At 35.5% G+C, this 25,450-nt stretch overlaps 1 protein-coding gene across 1 annotated transcript; it reads right to left on the reverse strand.

The window, feature by feature from the left end:
- Positions 1-101: 101 nt before the first annotated feature.
- Positions 102-24,226, reverse strand: LOC113231807 (MAGUK p55 subfamily member 6). The gene is made up of 12 exons (XM_026466344.1): positions 24,065-24,226; positions 15,826-15,923; positions 14,489-14,638; positions 13,879-14,070; positions 12,444-12,674; positions 11,978-12,076; positions 11,736-11,894; positions 11,112-11,322; positions 10,677-10,847; positions 10,167-10,312; positions 2,349-2,423; positions 102-1,143 (listed from the first exon to the last, which is right to left on the reverse strand). The coding sequence occupies exons 1-12, from the start codon at positions 24,147-24,149 to the stop codon at positions 967-969; spliced, it is 1,794 nt and encodes a 597-aa protein (XP_026322129.1). The 5' UTR covers positions 24,150-24,226; the 3' UTR covers positions 102-966.
- Positions 24,227-25,450: the final 1,224 nt, after the last annotated feature.

Below are 25,450 nucleotides of genomic sequence, written 5' to 3' on the forward strand. Positions count from 1 at the left end.
GCTATATCTTAACATAACTTGTGGTGTCATGTGATGTCTTTGTTTATTTAAAAAATCTTTATTCTGTTATAACAGTATCCTACAATGCAGAGATCTACAAAGGTTATAAAATTATTTATTAAAAAAAGCTGGCAATAGATAATACGAAAATGATATTATTTAACTTTACATTACGTACACTTAACTCTTAATTACATTCATTATATCATTTATTTAGAAAGTCAATTACGACCATTCTAACGATTCTGAATTCTATTTAATTATTACTTATGTTTCTGTTCTGTATTTTTTGCTTACTAAAATGACTCGCGAGACGGGAAGCAAACAGGATAAATACTTTATTTACTAAAATATTCAACTGAAGGTAACTAAGAGAAGTGTATTTTAATTGTCCTAGTAACAGTGAGGTGAAAATGATAACAAAATTTCAAAAACTTGATTAATTGATTATGTATTTGTTGAAAGTTGAGGACTGATTCAATGGAATGATGAATCACCATAAACAGCTTTAATACTTTTCTGTCACATCATGCATTGAAGTTGGCTTACTTTACTTACCCGCACTTAAAATATTTTAGAAAATTCGAATTTTGTGAGAACTTGATTACAACTATACCTTAATTAAAGTCCTGTGATGTATTTAATTTCATTGTACGAGGTTCGAATATTAAATTTCCTTAAGATAAAATGTTAAAGAATATTTTTAAGCATATTGGTAATTATGTATGTAGGCGCTGTGACGATTCCAATGAGCTTAGAACACAATGTACCGCTATACGGCTTATCTAAGCTTTTCATGCGGGAAGACTGTACCTAGGTCTAGCACGCTTTATAATTAATTGAAGTACGTTAACTCTGTAAGAACGACAGGAAGGACCTGTGTTTGGTCTGTGACTTATCACATCCAAGTATATTATTACAGAGTAATATTATTATACAAAAGTATAGGTAGAATACTTTGTAATACTAGTAAATCCAGCTAACGGGAACCCACTGGTGGTTGGTTGAAAGTGAATGCAGAGCGTCCATGATCTTAGCGTATGAGGTGTCCATGTTATTGTTGACTAGCACCAGATCTATGTACTTCTCATACTGTCGCTGAATGCGGGCGCTCTCTTCTAATGTCTGTTTCATATCTTCTTCCTAGAACGTGGCAAAGCAAATTTTTGGAGTAATAATGGTCATATCATTTTATTGATTATATTTTGCGACTCTACTTAATCTCAGAGACATATTTGTAAGCACATAATGTAAGACTGAAAGAAATTATTCTTCATATTAATTTTGATTAGGGACAAAATGAAAAATAACAGGATTAATTATGAAATTACCACTATACAGGGTGTAATCGTTAAGTGTGCCCAGGCGATTATTCAATAAATATAAGAGATATCAAAAAGCTTTAAACTGACATCGAAAGTATTTTACCTAATGAGTAAATCGACATCAATTACTTTTTAAAAATAAAACTAGAAATATCCAAAAATTTAACATTAAACGCTTCCACACATGTACACACGCCAGCACATCAAGCTACACATTGACGTATCTTGTTCCGTGCACTGGAGGCGATTTTCGAACAAAAATGTGTATTATAGTAGAGGTTTTAGTTATCTTACTGTAACAATAAGCTAACAGATAACAAAACCGATACAAATATACAAAACTGATATAAACATAGTAATAAAACTATCTTTTAATTGAATAAAAATATAATGACATAGTCAATTATTTGGTCAAGTGTGAGTTGTCCATAAAAATGAATAAAATTGATCAAATTTTCGAAGACGAAAAAATCGGGACAGAAGGAATGGGTCAAATTTAATAAAAAGTTTTATTCATATAAAATGAATAACATTTTATTACATTGATCAACTTCTGCTGTTCAGATTTTTTTATAACATATATAGTATTTGCAACCACGCGTCTATAGTTTACACCAATGACCTTATATAAGATCATTGGCTTACACACAGTCATAAGGTAGCAGTTATATAAAACTCTTTATATAACTATAAGATAACTATATATAACTATAAAATATATAACTATAAATAATAAGATATAACTGTAGATAACGATAAGAGTTTTATATAGGTATATAAAACTCTTTTGAACTTTTGAAGTTTTGATGTTTTAATTGTCGATTTACAAACTATTCTGCCTCGTTTGCCGAAGTAGCGTGAGGGAGCTGGAGACATTTCTACAAGTTTGTTTGGCAGTTCAATTGATACTTCAATATATAATTATGCGCCTTAAAAATTGACATAACTAGAATTCAAATCTTTGTCAAAACTGTGGACATCATACATCTTTGCATATATTTTAATAAATGTTCGACGACTTACCTCATAGAGTGACGCAAGAGACTCGAGGGTGCGCGCGCGCCGTGAGCTGTAGCGTATGGAGCTCTGCCTGTCAAACTACAAAGCGCATGCCACAATACGCCAACATTAAAGGAAATTAAAAATTGCAAAATATATTTACTTAAATACAAAATTTTGTTACGTATGTTCCAAACAGGATAACGGAATGAAAAACTATAAAAAGTCATAACATTCAATAAACGCTTAGAGGATGGAAAAAATAAACTAATAAATGTGAAAGTTTGAAAATTTGTCGCTCGGTTAGTTTTCGTTCGTCCAGGATAGTACTGCTTACTTTACCTATTTCTGCCGCCAAGCTGTAATGTCAGCATTACTGTGTTCCGGTTTTGAAGGGAAGGGTGCTGGTGGCACATGGGACTTGTCAACTTATGTCTCAAGGCGACGGGGGCAGTGGTAGTGCCCCTCAGAACTTTGCAATTTAAAGCTCTGAGTGGTACTGTAACTGGTATGGACAGGCGTGTAGCTTACCATGAGGCGCACGACATGTTCGTCCCGTCACTTGAAGTTATAAAAAAAAGTACGCTGTGAACAAAATCGGACAAATGTTAAAGTAACATTTATTCTTCTTATTCTTCGATTTTGTGCATCACTTTCCAAGGGTCGTTCTTTTATCCTGTTTGGAAAACTCAATTTCATTATTGCCTTTATTATGGACATATACATAATGAATGTATGAATATGGTATTAATAATCAAATTCATGCATTTCCTAATACAATGGGAAACCTCGCACTAATGTAACCATAAAATGCTGCAAGCACAATTCAACCCTCCCTATAATCATAAAGCTAATTATTATAAGACAGGTTTACAGCTTTAAAATACTAAATAAATACAGTACAACTTTTTTAACTGTATTAGTATCGTAATCGTGTATTTTTGCCCTATGGAATGATAGTCGTTGTAGTAATCAGTTGTCAATGTTGTTCCATTAAATAGTAAAAAAATAAACGATTACGATAATTGGGAAGTTCTAGAATACTCTAGTGAATTCTGTCTAAGGGCTCCTTCAAATTTGACGCGTGTAGAAGCGCTGGAGTGACGCGACTGAGGCGCAGCCGCAGGCGGGAGCCGTGCGTCTGTACCGCTTCAGTAAATTTTAGTTCACTAATTGCGACTGCAATAAGTAGCGCGCACCTGTTATACCATAGATATAGAAAAAAGGTTCGTGTCGACTCGATATGCCCAAAATGTGTGTATGGAGGTACGCCTTGAAACATCGCCACAGTAGCGTGGCGATCGTTGTACACACAAGATCTGTCGCCAGTTTGGAGCGTAAAAGATTATAAAAATTTGGAGCTTTTTTTTATATAAAAAATAAGTGCGCATTTGACCTCCATCTCACCTGATGGAAAGTGACGATGAGGTCGAGGATGTAGCATGCACACCTAAATAATTCCTATTCACTCTCGCCTTGAAAAGGTCCAAGTTATAGCGTTCGGGGAACAAATCTGCAGGCAGGGAATTCCACTCCCTAGCCGCTCGCCATATAAATGTAGAAGCGAAACGCTTCGTGCGAATCCGGGGTATATTCATAACATAGGGTTGGAACCCCCGCCCACGTCTAGTCTCCCGATGATGGAAAGGGGAAGGCGGAATTAAATTATACAATTCCATCGCACACTCTCCGTGATATATCCTGTAGAATACCGATAAGCTGGCAACTCTACGGCGGTGTTCAAGGCTCTGCAGCTGCGCTTCTACTGGTTCCGAGTCACCTATACGCCTCTTAGCACGCTTGTCTATTGAATCCAAGGTGGCCAGTTTGTATTTAGCAGAGCCATTCCATAAGTGGCAGCAGTACTCCATACACGACCGGACTTGTGCTTGGTACAGCTGAAGCAACTGTCCCGGTGTGAAGTATCGCCTCACCTTGGAAAGGATGCCAAGCTTCTTGGCTGCATTTTTGGCCACGGATTCAATGTAACTGCCGAAGTTCAGATTGGACGACAGGTCCATTCCAAGTAGGTGAAGACGGTCGGCTATCGTTATGGATATATCACGAAAAGTCGGAGTCAGGTGACAGGGACTCCGTTTAGTGGAGAAAAGACACGCCTGTGTTTTGGTAGCATTAAATTGACAAGATTGGCAACGCCCCAATCGGAGACTGCCTTAAGTGTCAAATTCAAACGACTAACCATGGACTCTCGACAAGATTGGATTTCTTCTCCACTGACCCTTGCATTGGTCAAGTACCTGTCCACAACTGTGCTGTCATCACCATACCCAAAGGTACCTGGAATCAACATATCGTTTAAATGCAGCAGAAAGAGGGTTGCGGACAGTACAGAACCCTGAGGAACTCTCTGTCTCTCTGTCTGTCTCTCTGTCTGTCTGTCTCTGTCTCTCTGTCTGTCTGTCTCTCTGTCTGTCTGTCTATCTGTCTGTCTGTCTCTCTGTCTCTCTCTGTTTCTGTCTCTGTCTCTATGTCTTTCTCGATCTATCGCCCTATGTTTGGAAGAGTAGCCTGCTAAGACCACTAGAATCGAACGTTCACTCAAGAAATCCGAAATCCAATTTCAAGGGTCAGTGGGAAGCCAGTAAGAGGGAAGCTTGCTTAAAAGGCTAGCATGCCAGACCCTGCCAAAGGCCTTAGAAATGTCTAAAGACACTGCAATGGCTTCGCCATGTTCTTCTATGGCCTCGCTCCATATGTGAGAGGCATACACAAGAACATCCCCAGTAGATCGCCCTCTTCGGAATCCGTATTGGCGATCACTGAGGAGATCGTTGTCTTCAAGGTACGACAGGAGACGGTTGTTAAGTACACGTTCCATAGTCTTGAAGAGTATGGAATGACTGAGATAGGTATATAGTTCACAGGGTCAGTTCTGCTTCCTTTTTTAGGCACTGGTTGCACATTTGCAAGCTTCCACGACCTGGGAACTACACCAGTCTCAAGCGAGAGGCGATACAGGCGTGTGAGAATAGGAGACAACTCAGGCGCACAGTTACGCAGGACTATTGCTGGAATTCCATCTGGCTCGCTAGCTTTATGCACGTCTAGACTTCGCAGAGTTCTGAGTACCTCTTTTTGGCGTATGCGAACTGGCGCCATAGTGCATCCAGTCAGAGGTAAAGAAGGTTACCACCTTCTAGTTTATCCTGCGGCATCCAGACGCGAACTCTCTGCAAAGAGTGAGGCGAAGAGATTCGCCTTCTCTTCCGTAGTATGGGCCAGCGATACGTCTGGCCTCAGCAGAGATGGTAATGAGTAGCTACTGAAGTTTTTTTCGACCGCTTTGGCCAGGGACCAAAAGGACTTGCTGCCTGCTGGAAAAGAGGCAAGCTTGGTACGCAGACTGTTTTTGTGCTACAGTCAGCGTTAAACCATGAACGAGCTTGGGGTCCATTGGGTACATCGAAGTATGGTATATAATACTCCATACCCAATCGCAAGACCTCAACTACAGCATCAGCACTGCTCGACGATTCTCCTGAAATAAAGTAAGCTGCCAAAGATATGAAGCAAAAAATTGTCGCATTTCGTCCCAATCTGCTAACCTGTATTGCCACACGTATGTATGATTTTTGTAATTAAAGTACCTAAAATGTTGAAGCGAAAAGCATTTACGTTACATAGATTTTTTATTATTATTATTATATCTATTTTAGACTCTCGTCACTCCCATGGCCTTTATTATTATTATTAAACCAATTATTTCGAGTAACTTTTATATAGCTCATATTTCGGAACGTCGTTACAATTTCTTGTCAATCTGTATGTCGCATGTGTAGAAATATGTAGGTACAATTATTTGTGTAAATTAGATATTTAAATTCAATTTATTCGTAGATTAAACGTTGAGCATTGATAGTTTTTGAGTTTTCCCAATGAGCCTATAGTAAAAGATGGTTGGATTGTTTAAATTTCCATAGCCAATGCATTTTCTTATGGTTCAAGTTACTATTGACTGTAACAGCTTCACAAACCCGTACTAACGTATAAAAACATAAGTAGTTGTAGTATGAACCCGGTAATACATTGTAATGTAGAGTATGAACAATGGAATTTTTTTTTAATTATTAGTCAAAGTCAAATAATCATTTATTCCATAGGTAAAATTTTTACACTTGAAATTTCATTTTTTTAAGCTAATGCTCGTTCACTACGCTGATCTCCCTGAGAAGAACGAGCAAGAAACTCTAGGGATTGCTCTTTTCAAATAAACTTAAATGCTATGGAATACACTTTGAATCATAATTGTGTGGAATCTAGACTCTTGTTGTCTTTCCATACTTCTTTATCTAAAACATACTCTTCAATTTTAATGTAAGTTTTACATTTACGAAATGATAATCTTAATATATTCTCCGGAATCTTATTGAAAAACGTATACAATTCCCCATAAAAGAATCGTTTATATCGAGTTCTTAGGTTTTCGCGATTGTTACACATAGCAAATGAAACTATTTTTCCGGATTTAAATCGCGAATCGTTTACCTTAGTTATACGAAATCGTGGTACCATGAGTTTGGACTTAGTTCTAAGGTTAATATTATGAATATCTTCTTTCTTATATCTTCTTTCTTAATGAAATTATGTATATTTTTACGGGCATACAAAATATTTGAGTAAATGTACTGCGATGCCACAGTCATGATACCAGTCTCCTTAAACTTTTCTCTGAGAAAAACCCGAGAACCTAAACGGTACACAGAACGAATCGCTTGTTTTTGCAACACAAATATGGCTTGTATATCTGCCGCTTTACCTATGGAAGTAACTAAAGTAAGACTTTATGCTATGGAAGTAACTAAAGTAAACTAGTGTAGCAGTAGCTACATCGGTAAGCTCACGTTTTCTACGGACTGCGTATGCAGCAGAGTGTAATCTGCTAGCTAAGGAAGATATATTGTCTGTTTAAAGGTAAAACCACATAAGTGACATTTTCTACAAAAAGTCTTTATATAGCTATGGTATGAAGATCACTATCTTTCTGCAGGTGAAACTCAATAACAAGAAAGCTATAAACTCAATAAGTGGTTTTATTTGCAGAAAGATGGTGATTTTCTTACAACAAGTACATAATTTGGAGATTTTTTGTGGATTTGTGGAATGTCACTTATGTGGTTTTGCCTTTAAGCAGACGATATGTGGAAACCATTGAAGTTTACTATCTAAGGTCACTCCCGAAAATATAGCTTTATTAACGCAGTCTAACTTTTCTCCATTTATTTCTATGATTGGACTAGTCGATTTTACATTAGGTAATTCAAATTTAACACACTTTTCTTCTTGGCATTGAGCAATAAATTGTTACCATTAAACCAATAAACTACCTTTAAAAGGGTATAATAGTTAATATTATCACAGTTAATGTGATGTTTGTCGGTTTTAAAAATCAAGGATGTGTCGTCAGCAAACAATACTATGTCGCAAAGGTCCATAACAAAGAATGGTAGAAACAGAATAATATTAGAAACAGTCACATGGTTTCTGCCTATCGGTTAGGTAGGTCACAGCTCACATAGAGTAGCGCTAAACTATTACAAGCGTTATATACAGTTTCAGCGTCATCCGACGTTAACACAAGAAACATTTTTTGCCATTTTTAGTAATGCTACCTGACGGTGAATAACTGAACCAGAATGAAAATAATCTGAAATATTGCAATATAAATCTTACGCAAGTGACTGTAAGTTTAATTTTGTTAAAATTTAAAACTGTTAAGTCGTTTTCATGTTTTAAGCCTTAACCAATCAAAATCGTTAATTGGTGGTAGTAGATAATAGAGCGTAAAGTTTAATTTTCACATTTGCTAAAAAGTGGCGACATCGTTAGGCGATCTTACACAGCGTCATGGCCACAGAGATATATCTAGAAAGCCGCCGCAAGTGTACGTACTTCGCGTGAAAGTAAGTGAAATTCACTAAGTTGCCGCTGCTAGACTTCAGAACGCGCTCGACCGTTGTCGTAGGTAAACACCAGTCGAAAACGCGAAAAATGCATAATTGTGCATTAAACTGCAAAAGCACCATACCATAACTGTGGGTAAACAGGGATGTTTCCTTTCACGGGTAAGTGATTTTGTAATCAGAAGATGCATAATTTATTTTAAAAACAATTATTTTGATTTTGTATGAATTTCGAGAAAACAAATGTGCAACTGAGTGTATGCCTCATGATTATTATGTATAATGTGCGGCTTTTACTTGGTGCGATATATTTGTGAACCTTTGTTAATAAGCCATGAATATCGAACGAACGCACTTTTGTATAATGCATTCTGTATCGTGGTACGGCCGCTTGTACATTTCTTTGGCCTAATTTAGCATTTAGTGACGTATACGTTAGGCAACACTGTCCTCGATTCTGATCGATTTTGAAAACAAAGGGCCGAAAATTATTATGACCTTAGCAATATTATAAAAATATTCTATACTCCTTTGTTATAACGTTTCGTTTTTTTTTTTCAGGTTTGTAGTATCTATTATCAGTAGTATCTGTAATTTCGATAATTTTTGCAGCACGTTGCCTCGAATGTCTGAATATAGTGAGCAAATAATTACATATATATATATGTAGTACGAGTAATACAAAAAAATATATAATGCAGAGAATTAACAGTGCGCTGTCTTTACAAAAACCTGGAGTTGGTCATACGCATGAGTTGGTTGCTTTCGAGGACGAAGGTGGTCTAGTTTATCCCACCTAAGCTGCTATCCAAATATGCAGAGTAGCAGAGTTAAAAATCCGAGAAATAATAAACAAATCACAAAAATTTCACATGAGGCCCTCATTAAGTAAACCTCTTCTGATTAATAAGATTATACCATATTTTGTCAGCAGTAACATTTTCATTTGTCTTGCCATTCATCAATTTGATCAATTACCAACAGAAAACCATCTAGTAAAATTAATTAAGGGAGTCACAAGTTCATATGATGACGTGCGGTTTCATTACTTAAGTTAATCGATAAGATCTTCTATTTCAAAAACATGTTATATAATAAGCTCATTTTATTTAACTGCCTCCGTGGCCGAACGGTTACCATGCCAGACTGCAGAGGTCCCAGGTTCGATTCCCGGGCCGGGCGAAATATTTGTTTGACCTACATTTATTTCTTTCGTGAGTTTGGGTGTAATTTGTGGTTGTCTATGTGTGTGTCCATGGCGCCCGCGACACAGGGTTTCCCTAGTGCGGGGCTATGTTGAGTGTATGCGTTATTATTATTATTGGAAGGACAATAATTTTAACAATTGAAGTCGATTAAAAACTAAAGACTTCAATTTTTTTAAGTAATCAACATTTTTTTAAAATAAGTAAAATAAAGGATTTAACTATTTTATTCTAGTATTTTTCTACTATATTAATATTACGACTACTTGTAATCAACAAATACCTGAACAAAAATTATTCTATTTAGAATCGATTAATTGAATAGAATACGCGTGTTTACGCGTATTCCGTTCAATCAACCGATTTTGAGCGAGCGGGTGGAGGTTTCCATCACTAAATAGTTCTTGTGACGTCATAGTGGGTACAAAAAATATGACACACTTGGTTTTCATACAAATTGTTGTACTTGCGGCGTCTATCTAGATATATGTCTGAGGTCATGGCATATCTCCCCTTTTTTTCTATATCTATGGTTACGACAGTGGCACTGCAACTGCACTTCTAAATATTGTATGAAAATTACTAATTTACGCCAATGCAGCGCTTCTATAAGCGTCTAATTTGAAATCGCCCTAATAAAGGTTCAATCTAATACAACTATCTAGATAATTGTCGTTATGACCATGACACGTATGCATAACAAAATGAAGATTTACCGTCAATTTGCTGTTAGAAGCGTAAGTAAGGTTGCGTAGTTGTTCTATGCCGGGGGCGCCAATCATGACCACGTAAGGCAGAAATTCGCTGCTGTTGTGAAGCAGTTTTAGAGATTGTGGAGCGCAGTCTAGGATACACATTTTGCCTATAAAAAATACATTACAACATTTGTGTTTGGTAAAACAATCTTTCATTAAGTGTACGTATCGTACAGCACCTTTTTGTATATTTTTAAATAATCTCTGGGCGATAACACTCGCTTGAGGTACTTAGGTAGATAATTAAGCAATCACGATTCATATTATAATTTATTATATTAACGATTTATGACATAGCCCCAGTTTGGCGAAAAGCTTGTTGGTTCGTGTCCAGCTGCATCGAAGGAATTTTTCTTTGCATAGTATTTGTATGAATAGTCACAACTGCGATTGTTAAAACTTCTTTTGTTTTGGGGTTTTTAAAACAGAAGTTTGAACGGTTACATTGAGAAATCTAAAGAGAATGCTTACCCTCCTTGATAACAGCGCGTATAGAGTCCAGATGCGTTCCATACAGGTGACCATTATGTTCGCCGTATTCCAGAAAGCGGCCAGCGTGAGCGTCGCGTTCCATCTCTTCTCGTGACACGAACCAATACGAAAGGCCATCCTCTTCCAATGGTCGTTTCGGTCGTGATGTATCTGTTGAAATTGGGCAGGATGTAAGTGATCAGGGTAAAATGGTAAATATTTAATTCGACATTTAGATAAATGTCACAAACAAATTAAACACAACAAACACAATAAAATTTTCTATTAGTACAAGAATATTAATAAAAAAGAATAGACGATCGCAAAGGTTCTGAAAATGACTTAAATTTTAAAGTCTTATTACATGACGACAAGACGGTGAAGAAAATGTATACGGTAAAAAAACTATATGTATATGATTCTAAAGTCACCCACGTGGAACAACAGCTCCGAATCGATCAGGATGTTCCTGTATCATTCGGTTCTTAATGGTCCTTCGACCGACGCCACGTGTACCGACTAGTGCTAGGATTCTGCGCAGGAAAGGCGGCGTACGTGCTACTTCTTCGTACAACGTCAGTTCAGCGCCCTCTAGTTGCACGCTTGAACGGGACTCGTATACAAACTTCTTTTTCTTTTTTGATATCTAAAATATAATAAATATAAAAAGACTAATATGATAAGCCACCAATGATAATGATGATGGAGGCCTAAATAGAGATTAGAGGATATTTTTCCAAATACTCATATTAATAACATTACATTAAAATATAAGCTTATAAAAGAATGTTCCTTCATGGTGGGATCGGGTATAAATCTGTTTTACTGAACGCTTACTACAATTTTGATTACTTTGCATTACTCTAATCCTTCCGCTTACTATGCATCCTAAAGCTAACTTGCAAATAATTGTTTATAAATAATACCATCATAATTATTAAAATAGAAGTCAGCAGATTCCATTCTTTGTAAAGTCATAACAATGACGTGAGGGCTGAATTCAATTAATCATACATAGAACGTTGTGCTAACTAGACACATTTTTGATGAGTAACTCACCCGGGCTCCACAAATGCTGATCTTGTGTACAAAGTCAGCTTCAGGTGGCACATATGCTTTACGCCGCTCCTCCAATTCTGGTGACGGTATTAGGCCAACAACGTCTGAGTTTTCTACATGACTTGCTTGCCACCAGTTAGGATCTTTTCTATCTGATACCTAAACACATTGAAATGTTTTACAGACGTAGTTCTAATATGAGCAGTGGCTGTCTGTAAGTGTGCAATAGGCATATTACTTACTTGTAAAATATCACCTTTTTTAAATTCAAGTCCAATTTCCTTACATGGTAATAATGTATCTTCCTTTGGGTTATAATCAAAGAGAGCTCTCATATAACACTGAAATTAAAGCATAAAACAAAATAAAAACCATTGGTGTACTGTATGGTTTGATGCAATATTAATATTTATCTCTCTCATGACATAAGTGTTCATCTTTTTACATTTTTTTATGAAATGATTTTTTTATTGACATACAATTTCTGCACTTGGTGGTAAGCAATACAGTTGCCGTAAAAGCCCGTTACTATGTGCCTGTTTTTCCACCAGCACCTTACCCATCAAAAGTAATGGTCACATTACTGCTTGTCAGTAGAAACAGGTACTTCGCTGCATATACTCTTTCACAAAAAGGTCTACTGTTAGTAAAATATGCACATGTTTGTGCAAGGGCTCACTATATACAGCTAAACTGAATACAACTTACACTAAGCTTATTAGCTAACTGTGAGCTTTTTTCTTTCAAATTTGGTCCAACTTTGAGCGTGACTCTATCATTAGGTTTGCTGACGGCTTCCTTTAGCTGCTCTTCTGAGTCAATTTGCATTCCATCAACTTCCAGGAGCACATCACCAACTGACAGCAGGGCCTGCTTGGCAGCAGCACTGCCTGCCAATATTCTGGCCACTATCAGCTGGCCATGTTCATCTGTTGTGACCTGTAAAAGAGGTTAGAAAATGGGAGACAAAACTTAATGCATCTTTCATTGCATTTTTGATAAATTTAAAGAAGCATTTCAAACATTTCAAGCTTAACTCAAGCTTGGAATGTGTATCAGCTTTTAACTTATCATTTGTTAGTTATTAATTTCGACCTGTCTAAAAATTAAAACAAAGTTGTTGTTGAAAAAAATTATTTACATGTTGCTGTGTGTTATGAATGTTTGCGGTTTTGTGAGAGGACGGATGAGCGTCTTTTGTGTATTACTAATATTGTCTAGTTATGAATTTCACAGTGCCTTAGTAATTTACTGTGATGCTGTGTACTTGTATGAAATAAATAAATGAATAAAAACTTGTGCAATATTGAAAGCACATAATAATGCAAGAATTACATAAATAATCTAGTCTCAATGCATTTTTGCTATAAATATACCTCAAGGTTAACAACTAGGATTGTACTTTCACAATAATAAATATTCAAAGATAATAAAGTTGGTACTTATGCATAACAATTTACATTAATTTATGACTCATACCATCACCTTTGCATACCCTTCCAAATTAGGGCACTACTCACATCTTGGGTTACATGACAATTGCTTTAAGTCAATTGAAGTGGTAATTAACAAAGTAGTAAGTAATGACTAATGACCCAAGATCTGAATGGGCGTAATGTGGTTACCTAAACTTTAAGTAATATACTTATGTATATCACTTAACCTGTCATGTCTTAGAGACATGGTGTTCCTAACAATTTTGGTACTGAAATGTTCTAAAAACACACAATGTCTTACTTACGCACTGCTGTGTACATCATTACATCTACCATTCTTTAAAATTAAAAAAATAATACCAAATTTGTTAGGGACACCATGTGTCTCATTTGATTGAATATGTATATTTTACAACTTTTTACTTAGAACTCTAATTAATTCTATATACCTGTCTATCAATATACCCAAGAATAAAGCTTATTTGTATGGTTAATAATTTGTTTAATGAGTGTCCCTAATGATTTTGATACTGTACCATCCTGCGATGTAGCATAAAGAGCAATACAGTGTCTCTAATGCACAGCTTTGTTTTTAGCCACCACTTTTCAAAATTTAGGCATGATTTTTTTTTGAATTTTTTTACCATGTGTCTAGAACGCATGATTATATGAAACTGCTGGGCCTATTAATACCTAGAGATACTTACCGTTAATCCTAATGGCTGGCCAGGCACTTTTCTAAGGCCCACAACTTTAACAGTCTCCACTGGCATGTCCCCGTTTTCCTCAGAATCGTCCTCAGTCGTTTTGTCTTTCTCTTCAGTCAAGAGTTTCTCATCAACTCCCGAGCCACGCTCTAGCCAGATTGTACCTATTTGATCATGAGCATCTATTAAAGCCTGCAAAAGAACATTGTACTATGACACCTAAAAATACTTTTTAATATAAATAATATACAATTTATCAACACCTATTTCCCAATTAAGAAATTTTAGAATATTTTTATGGTTCCTATAAATACTAACATATTGTCTGTTACAAGTTATCTGTCCTTTTTGTATCAAAGGAATATAGAAAATGTAAATAATGCCCCAAATTAACAGGACAGCAGAAATGTGGAAGTACAGTAGCCTGTTTTTAACGTTTATACGACAAGTCTAGTATTTTATTAGGCACCCAGCCATTGTCGTAATAATTTTATTTCATATTATTTTCTAAATATAGTTCAATTTCTACTCATAATGAATATTAATATAATTATTAAATTTATTATATTAAATTAAAAATAAATATATAAGATAATCCGGGGAAACTCACCTTAAAATGTACCCTGGATAATAGAATAGCGAGTTCGGCTTGCTCAATAGTCCTTATGTTGTTGCCGCGGTACTCACTTAGCGACCGGATAATATTCACGTTGCCCAAGGATACAGGCTTCACAATCAAATCCTCCTCAGAATCGACGGACTGAAACAATAACACTGCTTCAGCCACTCGAGCTAAGGCGTGGCACTCAACGCTATTTTTGAATGAAAACTATTCCAAACATATCAATACACTACACGATATCATTTATTAAGGCCTCAATTAATAAATAGCTTTTTAATATAGTAGTGTCTAATAAGAATTAACTGTATTTAACATAAAAAAAACGTTTATCGAAGAAAGAACACACCTTCGCCAAACTCTGTCTAGTATTAGTGGTTTTTGTGTTTTTGACAGGAGCAGGAGACCTTTATTACTGTATGGTCATAAATACTCGGCTTACAAAACTGTTAAATATAATTTATTTAATTTTGCACCGTATTAAATATAATTAAAATGCAAAATTGCTTGTTAAATATTTATCGGTGAAGCTATACCTGTGGCGAAAAGCAACATGTCAACACACGAGGGAGATGGACTGCCAGTTTATACCTTAAAGAGCGAAAGAGAAAGTATTTACGACTTCAGCATATTCTAGTCTATGGCAGCGTCGGTAGGAAGCGCGCGAACTTATGAAATAAGAATTCAGTTTGTAAAATTATTTTGTTTAAAACATTCAGCATCATAAGAAATTAGAGTTCTTCTTAAGAGTATTGTAGTGATCCAAATCTACTTATTGTAATGTGTAAAAAATAAAAACGATTTGTCGTCATAAAATTGTAGTAAAAGCAAATAAAATTGTTATAATAATTATAACATTTCCATTGACTTACAAATAAATGGACGACGGGTCTAATACAAAAACCACGAAAAAAATGTCCCAAGTCAACCTATTCGAAATTTAAAATGTAATGTCATCGCAGTATCGCGCTGTCAGTCGAACAAATGAAGACTAAAGCGGAGTTTGGCGCTCTGTATACGATTTTAGCGCCTTACAAGTGCGGACACTTTTTAGCGCGGACCCGACGTCCATATAATTGTAAGTCAATGAACATTTCATTGAATTTCGATTAGTCCGACATTTTATTCTTGTGACTTAGAAAGAGGTTTTTTTTTTTTTTTTTTTACTTAGACTTCTTTGGAAGTAGCAGAACTCTATTGTTTTCCAAAATATTGTCATGTGGTAGCATTGACTTACAATAAGTCAATGTGTGGTAGCTTAATTTTTTAACCGACTTTAAAAAATGACTGTATTTTTTTTAATGCAGTTGTATAATTAAATCACCTACCTCACGTTTTCTTATAAAATCTGGACTTTCCACAATGCTTTTCAAGAATATCACGTCATGATTAGATAAGTCGTCTTCTGGTTTCTTTTCTTCTTTTTCTGCAATAAAACAAAAAAGTTAATGTTTTCCGTCGAGTTTTCAATTAATATTCTATGCAGGAGAAAAGGGGGCACCTTTGAACATTTTTTACATATATGGTTGTAAAATCCTAAATAATTATTGTTTATTTGTTTTGTTTGCTGCAGTAGATACCTATTATTTGGTTACAACATGTCTACAATCTTTCATAATAAGCACGATCAAAAAGTTTATAATACCTACTGTCAGAATTCCCATTTTCGTGAAGGAACTAAAATGTTCAAAGCTGTCCCACACCTGTAGCAGGGGGCACCCCATACCATAGTCACACACTCAATGATTGCAAGCTGCAAGCAATTTTACCAGTGAAACAATCCATACGACAAGCAAAGTTCAACTTACCATTATCTGTATTCTACCAGTAATATCCTTACAACTATTTTTGAGAATGTTTACTTTTCGACGCTGAAACTAAACATGACCTCTCTTCAGTTTTTGGCGCGCGCACTAGGTGGTGCCTTGGTAAACATAATTCCTACTACATTTTCATTCAAACTGATTGCCTATACGATTTGTTCTAAGCTGCCTCTGTTCAAAGGTGCCTCTATCTCCCCTATGTAGTGTTTTATTATTAGTTTATATGCCCAACCGACGAAAATGTACTATATAATTCATATATAATATCAGTAAAGACATTGTTGTTTAGAATAGTGTGTTTGCTGTTTAACTCAATTCATTGTTAATATAGCTGTGGGTGACGCATCATGCAAGAGATACTAACATAAATGATATCTTTGTGGGGTTTCGGTTTGGGTCACGCGACGTGAAACAATTCCGGTTATCCCTATTGTAAAATGAAGATATTCCATAAACAAAAATGCGGGAAGCCTGGGTAACTTTCAGGTTAGTTTTCTCTACCTACTTCCGATGGCAATTTTTATTATTTAAGCATTCGAGCACATTATCGAGAAATACTAAATAGTACTTCAGATTACATTGTTGCATATTCTAGAATATTTAAATAATGAGAATTGCCACCGTAACTATATAGACAGAGAAAATTAATCTGAAAATTATCCGCCTCGGGCTTCGGTGGACTTGTTTGTTTCTTCAAATTAATATCGACTTAAATATCGAATTAAAACGGCTAACGTGCATTATGAAAATATTACAGGGTAACGAATTAGAGTACAACTTTTTTTAAGAAAAAAATCATACAATTCTTGTTTTTTATTTATTACGGAAAACTAGAAAGTTTTAGATTTTTCATTATAACAAACAAAATTGAAGTACGATTTTTTCTTAAAAAAATACTTTCAATCCTGTAATATTTTCCAAATTCACATTAAAAACGTTTTATCTTACCAGCTACGAATATAGACTACAATCATATGAGTTATTTGTGTAAGCTTTTGTGTATTTTCTTTCCCTTGTGACTTATTTTTATCAAATATTTAGTACAGTTAGTGTATATATAATCTTTGTATTTACGTAAGTCCTTATTTTGTTAGGGGGATCGACCTGCCTTTTGATCCCGACGGTGCTCGATGCCTTAGATGGTGTATAATGTTTTTGGCAATGGTCCTATCTTTGTTCGCAATAGATTTATACGCAGATAAAATATAGTCACTATAATAAGAAACATAGGAAAAAGGATGATAAATAGTCTCATTACACTATTGGCAATGCTCGGACTCTGACGAATATTTTCCCGACTTTCATCTTGCTGGCATTGTTTATGTTAACAATATTGTAACAAATATTGAGATGGTTCCAGTTCAAAATTGTAAGGTAGGAAGTATGAATTAAATAGTTTAGCCTCACACTTTCAAACTCCATTCATACACGTTTAGAGGGAATGGTAGCTTGAGACGAATAGATCGCAACAGGTGTACTTATTAGCATTTAGTAATTTTATTGTTGCAAATAGCTTTGCTGACGACCTCAAGCTTGCCAGTATGAAATTTGAAGCTTTTGTTCCTGTTTTCAATGTTATACTAGTGGGAGTGCGCGGTGTCTCAGTTGACTGGATCAAGTGGAAGACTTTTTACGTATAGTTAGCACACGAAATATTATTTAGGACGAATGGTAGGTATCAACAAGAATGGCTTACACATTATGTTCAATAAGGTAATAAAAGTTAAAACCATATTTTGACAAAACATTTAAACGAAGTCTTCATACATTCTAATGGTTGCACACATGTTGCACATGTGTAGTGTATGCGTATAAAATTATGTATTTTTCAACAATATTATAGTATAAATTATGTGTTACTTGCATTTGTAATGCATCTGTTTATAAATGTTGGTATTTACGCAATGTAACCTATGTTTTCATCTTGTAAACATAAACTTAAATAAGCTTAGGTTTATACAGTGGTAAAAACATGTAATGTTAGATAACAGCTAGCTAGAGAACGGACAATGAAATGATAAAGATATGAAAAAATAATTATAAACAGCAGTTTAAAAAATTACCGTACCATTAAATTATCAAAATAATCATCATATAGTAAAATACCATGTACTAAAATACTTGTAAACCTGGTCAGGGCAGTTATTATTACAAATTTAAAACTACGAGTAATAAGGTTTAACACTTAATTGTATTAGTTGTGTACATTTTAGGGATGACACGTATTTTACTGAGCCGAGTAGATTTTATTGCCACTTTTGCTCTACGCTTCTCCAAACAAATGTCGATAAGTTTATACATAAGAATTGAATAATTCGAAAAGAGTAAGTTTAACGCTTAACAAGTTTCACCATAGTGTACGTACATTTTACATATACTGTCTCTCGGGTATCGGACACGAAGGCAAAGTACCTTGTTATATTGTAGATAAGATATTTTGCTCTAAGGAGACATTAATTTATTTTCAAAAGTAATAAATACTGCATTGAATGCAGTATTTATTACTTAAATAGTTATTAAATAGTTATTATTAAATAGTATTTATTACTTAAGACTTAAATAGTTGCTTGCCTCATCTGGGAATCGCAGCGACTAATTGTAAAAAAAAATATTTTCTCAAACATGATCGAAAATGTTTGCATTACTTTCAAAAAACGATCACGGAAAGTTTGTCATAAATGGACCGTGTGACTTGTTCCCGGCCAAGACCTTCAAAGTATGTATGAAAATCCATTACTGCCCACTTCTCTAAACATTTAAATCTATCAATCTAATGAACTATGATAATCAGGCAAAAAAACTCAGACAGTCAACTGCCCAGTGTTCATAGTTGTGAGAAATATACTTACCCACAGTACCGCTTACTTACAAAAAAAGAGAAAACGGGGCGAGACAGTGTTTTAGTATTCTTTTGTTTTTTCGTCTTTTTTGTATTTTCGTGAAAATCAGTGTTAGTGAGAAGAGCGATAACATCGTCAGAGGTTCAACAGACTACTATTAATGTGTCTGGAAAAATAATAAAATTTTCTTTTAGCAATTATAAAATAAAATAAAATTTATTTGACAAAACATGTTTATAATTTCAAATTTACCACGGTCCTCACACTAGGCAAGCCTGAACTGTGAGGTCCCAGACATACGATTTTCATACATCACATATTAGCCTCTAAAAGGAAAAGAAATCGATATAAAAATAAATATGATAAATAGGTATATAATTTAAAAATATGAACAACATTTTCTGCAATTTTATAAATTAATAAAATCAATAAAATAAAATGAAATGCTGCTACAACATACAAATAATCAAATTTTCAACAAAATCATAAGACAAATCAAGTAACCAGTTTTGCAGTACACGTTTAGCGTCGAATACTGATGTGAGTTTTATGTCACAAAATCTAAGGACATTGTTGTATAGGAATGCGGATAGAAGCGGGTGAAATCTTTTAGCAAAAAAACTGTGTATGATAGGGAGGTGGACATGAAATACACGTTTTTTTATCAAAGTACTGTAGTAATTTGATCGAAGCACTTGCATGTGGGTTTTGATTGCAATTTTAAGAGCGAAGAGCTTGCGAAAAAGAGCCAGCCAACCTCCTCAAACGAAGAGAACACCAGCCTCCTCGTATAGGACTGCGACCTCGTATAGAAATTGTCCTGACACGTCAAATATTACTTCAAATATTGATTAATATTTTTTTACTTTTTGTATTATTACATATTCCTCTCTTTAGTCTTTAATTAACTCCTCACACTGTTTGAGAAAAATACTAGATATGCATGCCTCGGCAGGAACGAGGATTGCTTGACTCGTATTAATACAAGGCTTCGCCGACTCTCGTCCTTGTAACTCGTACTTGTCCAGCAATCCCTTACTTCCCGGCGGCCTCTGCGGTAATGTACTATTTATAACGCCGATCGAAAGGGTCTGTTACAAGGATTAAATCCTTAAGTAACTTAGTGTCTTAATTTAAAGAAACACCGTTGGAACCTATACATATATCTAGCTATTTGCAATTAATTTTCATCCATATTCTTGTAAGCAAATTGCCAATCTATTGATAAGTTTTCTGCCTGTAGATTTTTTTATCTTGTTACGATGGATATTCGAAATAAATTCACCTCAATTCTGTTTTTAACTCATCCGCGTCAAATCGCTTCTTGTATAATAAATCTTTCACGTATCCCCAGAAATATACGAACACCGACGGTAAAACACATTATAAATCGTTTTCCGGAACTTTAATGCAAAATTTCCTTTTCCTTTAATTTAATGTACCTACTATCTAACTTAAGGAATTAATCCTTATTGTTGACACTTTCGATCGGCATCATAAAAATACAGTTTTTTTGTTACATTTGGTTGGTTCGATTTCCAGATGAGAGAAGCAACTATTTAAGTCTTTGAATGCAGTATTACTTACTTTTAAATATAGATATATATGTACATATATACATGTAGACTACATCGCATACGTTGCTTTAGTCGCCGAGTAAGTAGCTAAAGCACTTGTGTTATGGAAATCGGAAACAACGACGGTACCACAAACACCCTGATCCGAAACAATATAGAAAAGTTAGTTTTCTACACTGACCCGGCCGGGGATCGAACCCAGGACCTCAGAGATGGCGACACCATGAAAACCGGTATGCAAGTGATTCGACCACGGAGGCTGTCAAAATAAAATGTGTCCAAGCAAAATATCCTATCTACAATATTTAAAGTACTTTGCCTCCGTGTCTCGTAGGGCCGCCCTAATATGCATGCTACACCACTTTATCGGTGTTATGGACACTTGAAAAAGCAGCCTTGGCTCAATCCCCTTCGCCTTAAATATGCCGAAAACCAGTATACTGTTCCAGCTGTAAAGATCGTGCCGATCAATCAGCTTGCATGTGATGAATAGCATCGGATGAATAGTTACCGGAAATATGGTGCATTATTATAAAATTACATTCACAATGTAGCAACTTTCCTACACATGATTGGGGTGTGATGTGGTTTGAAAGCCTTTAATTAAATGGCATGACTATATATGTATATGTGTGTATATTTTTTTATGATATCAAGCGAGGGGACTAATAGGTCCTGCGCCCGGTGGTGAGCGACACGCTCCTCCATAGTAGTTGCCACTCAGAGCTTTAAATCACAAAGATCTGAAGGGCACTGCCACTGCGCCCGTCACCTTGAGATATAAGTTGAAAAGTCCCATCTGCCTGAAATTTCACCAGCACCCTTACCCTTCAAAACCGTAACGCAGTAATACTCACATAACGGTTTGGCGGCAGAAATAGCAACTATATTCAATAGTAATGGAAGATTATAGTGAAATTGTGATTTCATCTCTTAAATTTAATAGACTGTGTACATCAAGACTATCTGTATGATCGCAAGATCATAAAAAAAAATTAGGAGGAAAGTCGATTTCTTAGAAGCGCAGCAGTCTTTAAAATTTATTTTTTTTACACAAAATTCTACTACTTCATTGACTTATGTACTACTTAATATTTTTTCCATAGATTGAGCACGACGATCTTTGTGTAGCGACCCTTTAGCGTATCATTCGCAATATTTTGTATCCAACTAATTTTCCAATGTGACACACTGTGATCGCTGTCTTTCTCGTTCAAATGGAGACCACAGACTGAAACTTCCTAAATATCCTGAAAGTGCGATGGTGCCTTGTGCCACAATGAAATCTAGCATAGGCTAATTATACGACATTATTATGATCTTTGATAAATGCCTTTAAGTTTGTTGTTCAGCTATTTATATGTATCTTTTATGACGTCTTTGAGTTACATAGGAAGAGTACATGTAGTGCAAAACACTAAAAAGGCAGTTTTGGATTTATAGATAGTCCCAATGATATTTTAGAGACAATGTAATATACTATACCTACCTTACACCAACTCTATTAATTCTAGGGTAGGTCCCTTACTATCATTCTATTTTACTGTATATTTATTGAACTTGTACTTAATCTTTGTCTTTCTGAAGTTTTTCCCATTTACTCAGAGTCGACTTTGCCTGTCCTCTTTTTCACTCTGCATGATCAAGTGCTAGGGTAGCGTTAATATTTGCTTAGCTTTACTTTCTTTACTAGTTTCTTTTTTGGTCCCTGTGAATTGTCGTTAAATAAGCATTAGTAAATCTGCTGCGATTCTGAGTCGACAAAGGAATTGAGGCTATTTTAACAATTTGTTCATCAGGATGTCTCAATACATAATTTGTACCACCGTGCTTATATCTACGAATCTATCTGCCGATATACGGCGTGATCATGAAGCTACTCTTTATATTTTGGTTTTTTAGTTTGTTGATCAGAGTTACATCAGTGAGATCTTTACGTCGATTGTCAAACCTTTTTCACCACGACGGCAAACATTTCTCATAGTTTTGGGCTCCAAGTTTATGCCATTGATACGATAAGAAAAAGTGCGCGTTTTGAGTGGCCCAGTGTTTAGATTTGCGCCATTTGTCTCTTTCTTTCAGATGCATCTTTTTGTATACCCAGAATACCGATAAAATATGTATAATGGACTGAAGATTTGGCGTATTTCTGTCTACCTAAAAGAACAAAATAAAAATTTACCAATACTTGACTGTATGATTTTAAACCTCTGCTTTTTTCTAAATGGAAAAAAATTAACAAAGAAGGAGAACACGACTAACTTTCAAAATCCTACCATAAAAAACGATTACGCGCGAAAATATGTCAGAAAATTAAATAATTGAAGAAAAATTACAATCTAGGGTCTGACAGTATGGTCAATTAGACGCCTCCTGTCCCGAAGGACGAAAACTTTTACTGCTACACTATTACACACTATCGACTAAAAAAAATCGGAAATCGAAAAAAAATCGGCTAAAAAGAAATCGTGAGAATTGGCATGCAATTTAATATTGATCGGTACCTAGTTTCCCAATGTATGGACCTGTTCATTTTATTAGCTTTTCTTTTCTTATACATGTACTCTATCAACCTATAACTGGAGTTATAAATTACTTTTAATGGTTTTTAGCTTGTTGAGCTGGGTATGAATTGCTTTTCGTAATTTCAAGTATTTGACGCATGATTAGTAAATAATTTATATTACATTTTGGTAATATCCTAATACCTCGAAAAATATAGCTTGTGAGCCTTGTTAGTAAATGATGCGTGACTCAAATATTCAGCAGTGACACACAATAGATAGAGCCTCCCCGCATGCAACCGAGTCACAAATCAAACTTCATTAGCTATGTAAACGTTACTGAGCCCCGACAGGTACGTTTTCGCAGGTTGTCATAGTTGCTTTGATTAATGTTACAGTTAATTTAGGTCAGGCAGTTTTATCATTCGTTAGTTGATAAGAATTCATGTTATTATTAAACCTATGTGCGATAGTTTACTTATATTAACACGATTTTCACGTTTTTCTTCAAATGATAAGCTAAAGTTGGGTTAGTAGGTTTTGTCAGTTAAGCTTTAGTCAGTTTGCAGCATTAACACTCCTATGATTAACATTCTGTACACTCTTATGCACATACCTAATGGTACCCAAACATTGTATTTTACGGTAATCTTTGTCTCGTGACAAGCTTGTTCGTGATTTTCAAACGTTAGCTCGTGCCTAAACATTTTAACAGAGTTGCAATAATGCAGAAAGTCGATCCCGATACGAGTGACGGGCGCACTTTGAGGTTATGTCGGGAATTTCGTTCGGTATGCAAAATGCTAAATTGAATCGGACTCACCTTCATCGGGTGGTTTGTTTCCGAACGCGAATTCTCTAAATCCCCGCCAGTTGACGGTGTATCGTCCGCTGCGTCGCACCATCATCGAGGATGTAAACACGGCTGCGGCACGGGTCGGGTCGAGTGCTTAATAGCGGGCGGGCAGTAGCATTCTCCGGCAGATATTGGCAGCAGACGTGCGTGGCGCGGCGTCACACGCCCGCCGACGCGTCAGCTGAGAGTGCGTCACTGCACTCGCCGCCCGCCCGCCACAGACCGTCGCGTCGACCCGCCGCCGCGCTTGCGCAAACTTGCTTGCTTCTTACTAGCCGCCCGCCCAGTAATTTCGCAACTGACGCCAGTACGACTGCATTGTCTCTCCTTTTCGATTAGCATTTTAATTTAATTTCAAAGCGATTTGTAAATATATATTAGAGACCTTGAACTCGATTGAATAGAAACTACCCGACGTTAATTCCGAATTTAATATAGTTTTCTTTCATAATTAATCAAATAACTTTTGAAAATATCAAATTGATTAAACACTTGAAGGGGTGTTCTTTCTCTATTTATTCAGAGTTTGTAATTTACAGTTTTCTTTTCAACAAAAGTGGAAATAACCTGAAAAGGATGGGTAAATGGGTTTTGTATAAAGTTATTGTTTCACAAAAGTTTTAAACTTCGTAAAAGTCTAATTTTAAATAATATCAACAGGGATTTTATAAGGGAGACTATTTTTGATCGTGTTACTGTTTCAGATATTTTGATAACTAACTTATTTACTGACCCACACTTTGGTATCTAGAGTTGCGCCCAAAAGTACAACAATAGCTACAAAGTTCCATGTTTGATTTGTAATTATAATGCTTCGACAATAGCTTAGAAAGGTTACAGAATAGCATCGCACCTATTAGCTTTATGCGAGTGTGCAAAACAAATACGCCAATATGTTGTAGAGAGGTCTTACTCAAAGTGAATTTCTTAACTATTTACTAAATTATTACATTATGACAAATATTTTATTACATCTTTTCTCTTCTCAATTCTTAGCACAATTCTCCACTTCAGCCAATGAATAATAGTAAAGTAGTGTTGTCGAAATTCACTGGAAGAAAATATTTTCTAATATTTGAGAGCATGTCTTACTTGGAACGCAAATACGCGTAGCTTTCGAGCAAAAAATATGGTTAAGGTTGCAATTATTAAACCTATGTTTACATATTTTATCATTGTGCACAATAATATTATTTTGATGATCCCATAAACCAGCTGGGGAGAAAGAAATACTTTTTTAACAGCGCCCACGGTTTCTGCGTCGGTCGGGAACAAGGGCCAGTGACACACATCGGCGGAGAAGAACAAGCTCGTATTTGTTTACAATTACAAAAAGGAGTAAAATCTGTCGTT

The sequence above is a fragment of the Hyposmocoma kahamanoa genome, unplaced genomic scaffold, assembly GCF_003589595.1.
Source record: "Hyposmocoma kahamanoa isolate Upper Pololo Valley unplaced genomic scaffold, ASM358959v1 102, whole genome shotgun sequence".
NCBI classification, from domain to species: Eukaryota; Metazoa; Arthropoda; class Insecta; order Lepidoptera; family Cosmopterigidae; genus Hyposmocoma; species Hyposmocoma kahamanoa.

Excerpts from the sequence above, each read along its gene's own strand:
- LOC113231807 (XM_026466344.1), bottom strand. The coding sequence starts at position 24,149 with ATGATGGTGCGACGCAGCGGACGATACACCGTCAACTGGCGGGGATTT. Across the intron at positions 10,848-11,111 it reads ATTCGGAGCTGTTGTTCCAC|ATACATCACGACCGAAACGA; the intron begins GTGGGTGACTTT and ends CAATTTCAACAG. Across the intron at positions 2,424-10,166 it reads CTTCTAACAGCAAATTGACG|TTTGACAGGCAGAGCTCCAT; the intron begins GTAAATCTTCAT and ends TGCGCTTTGTAG.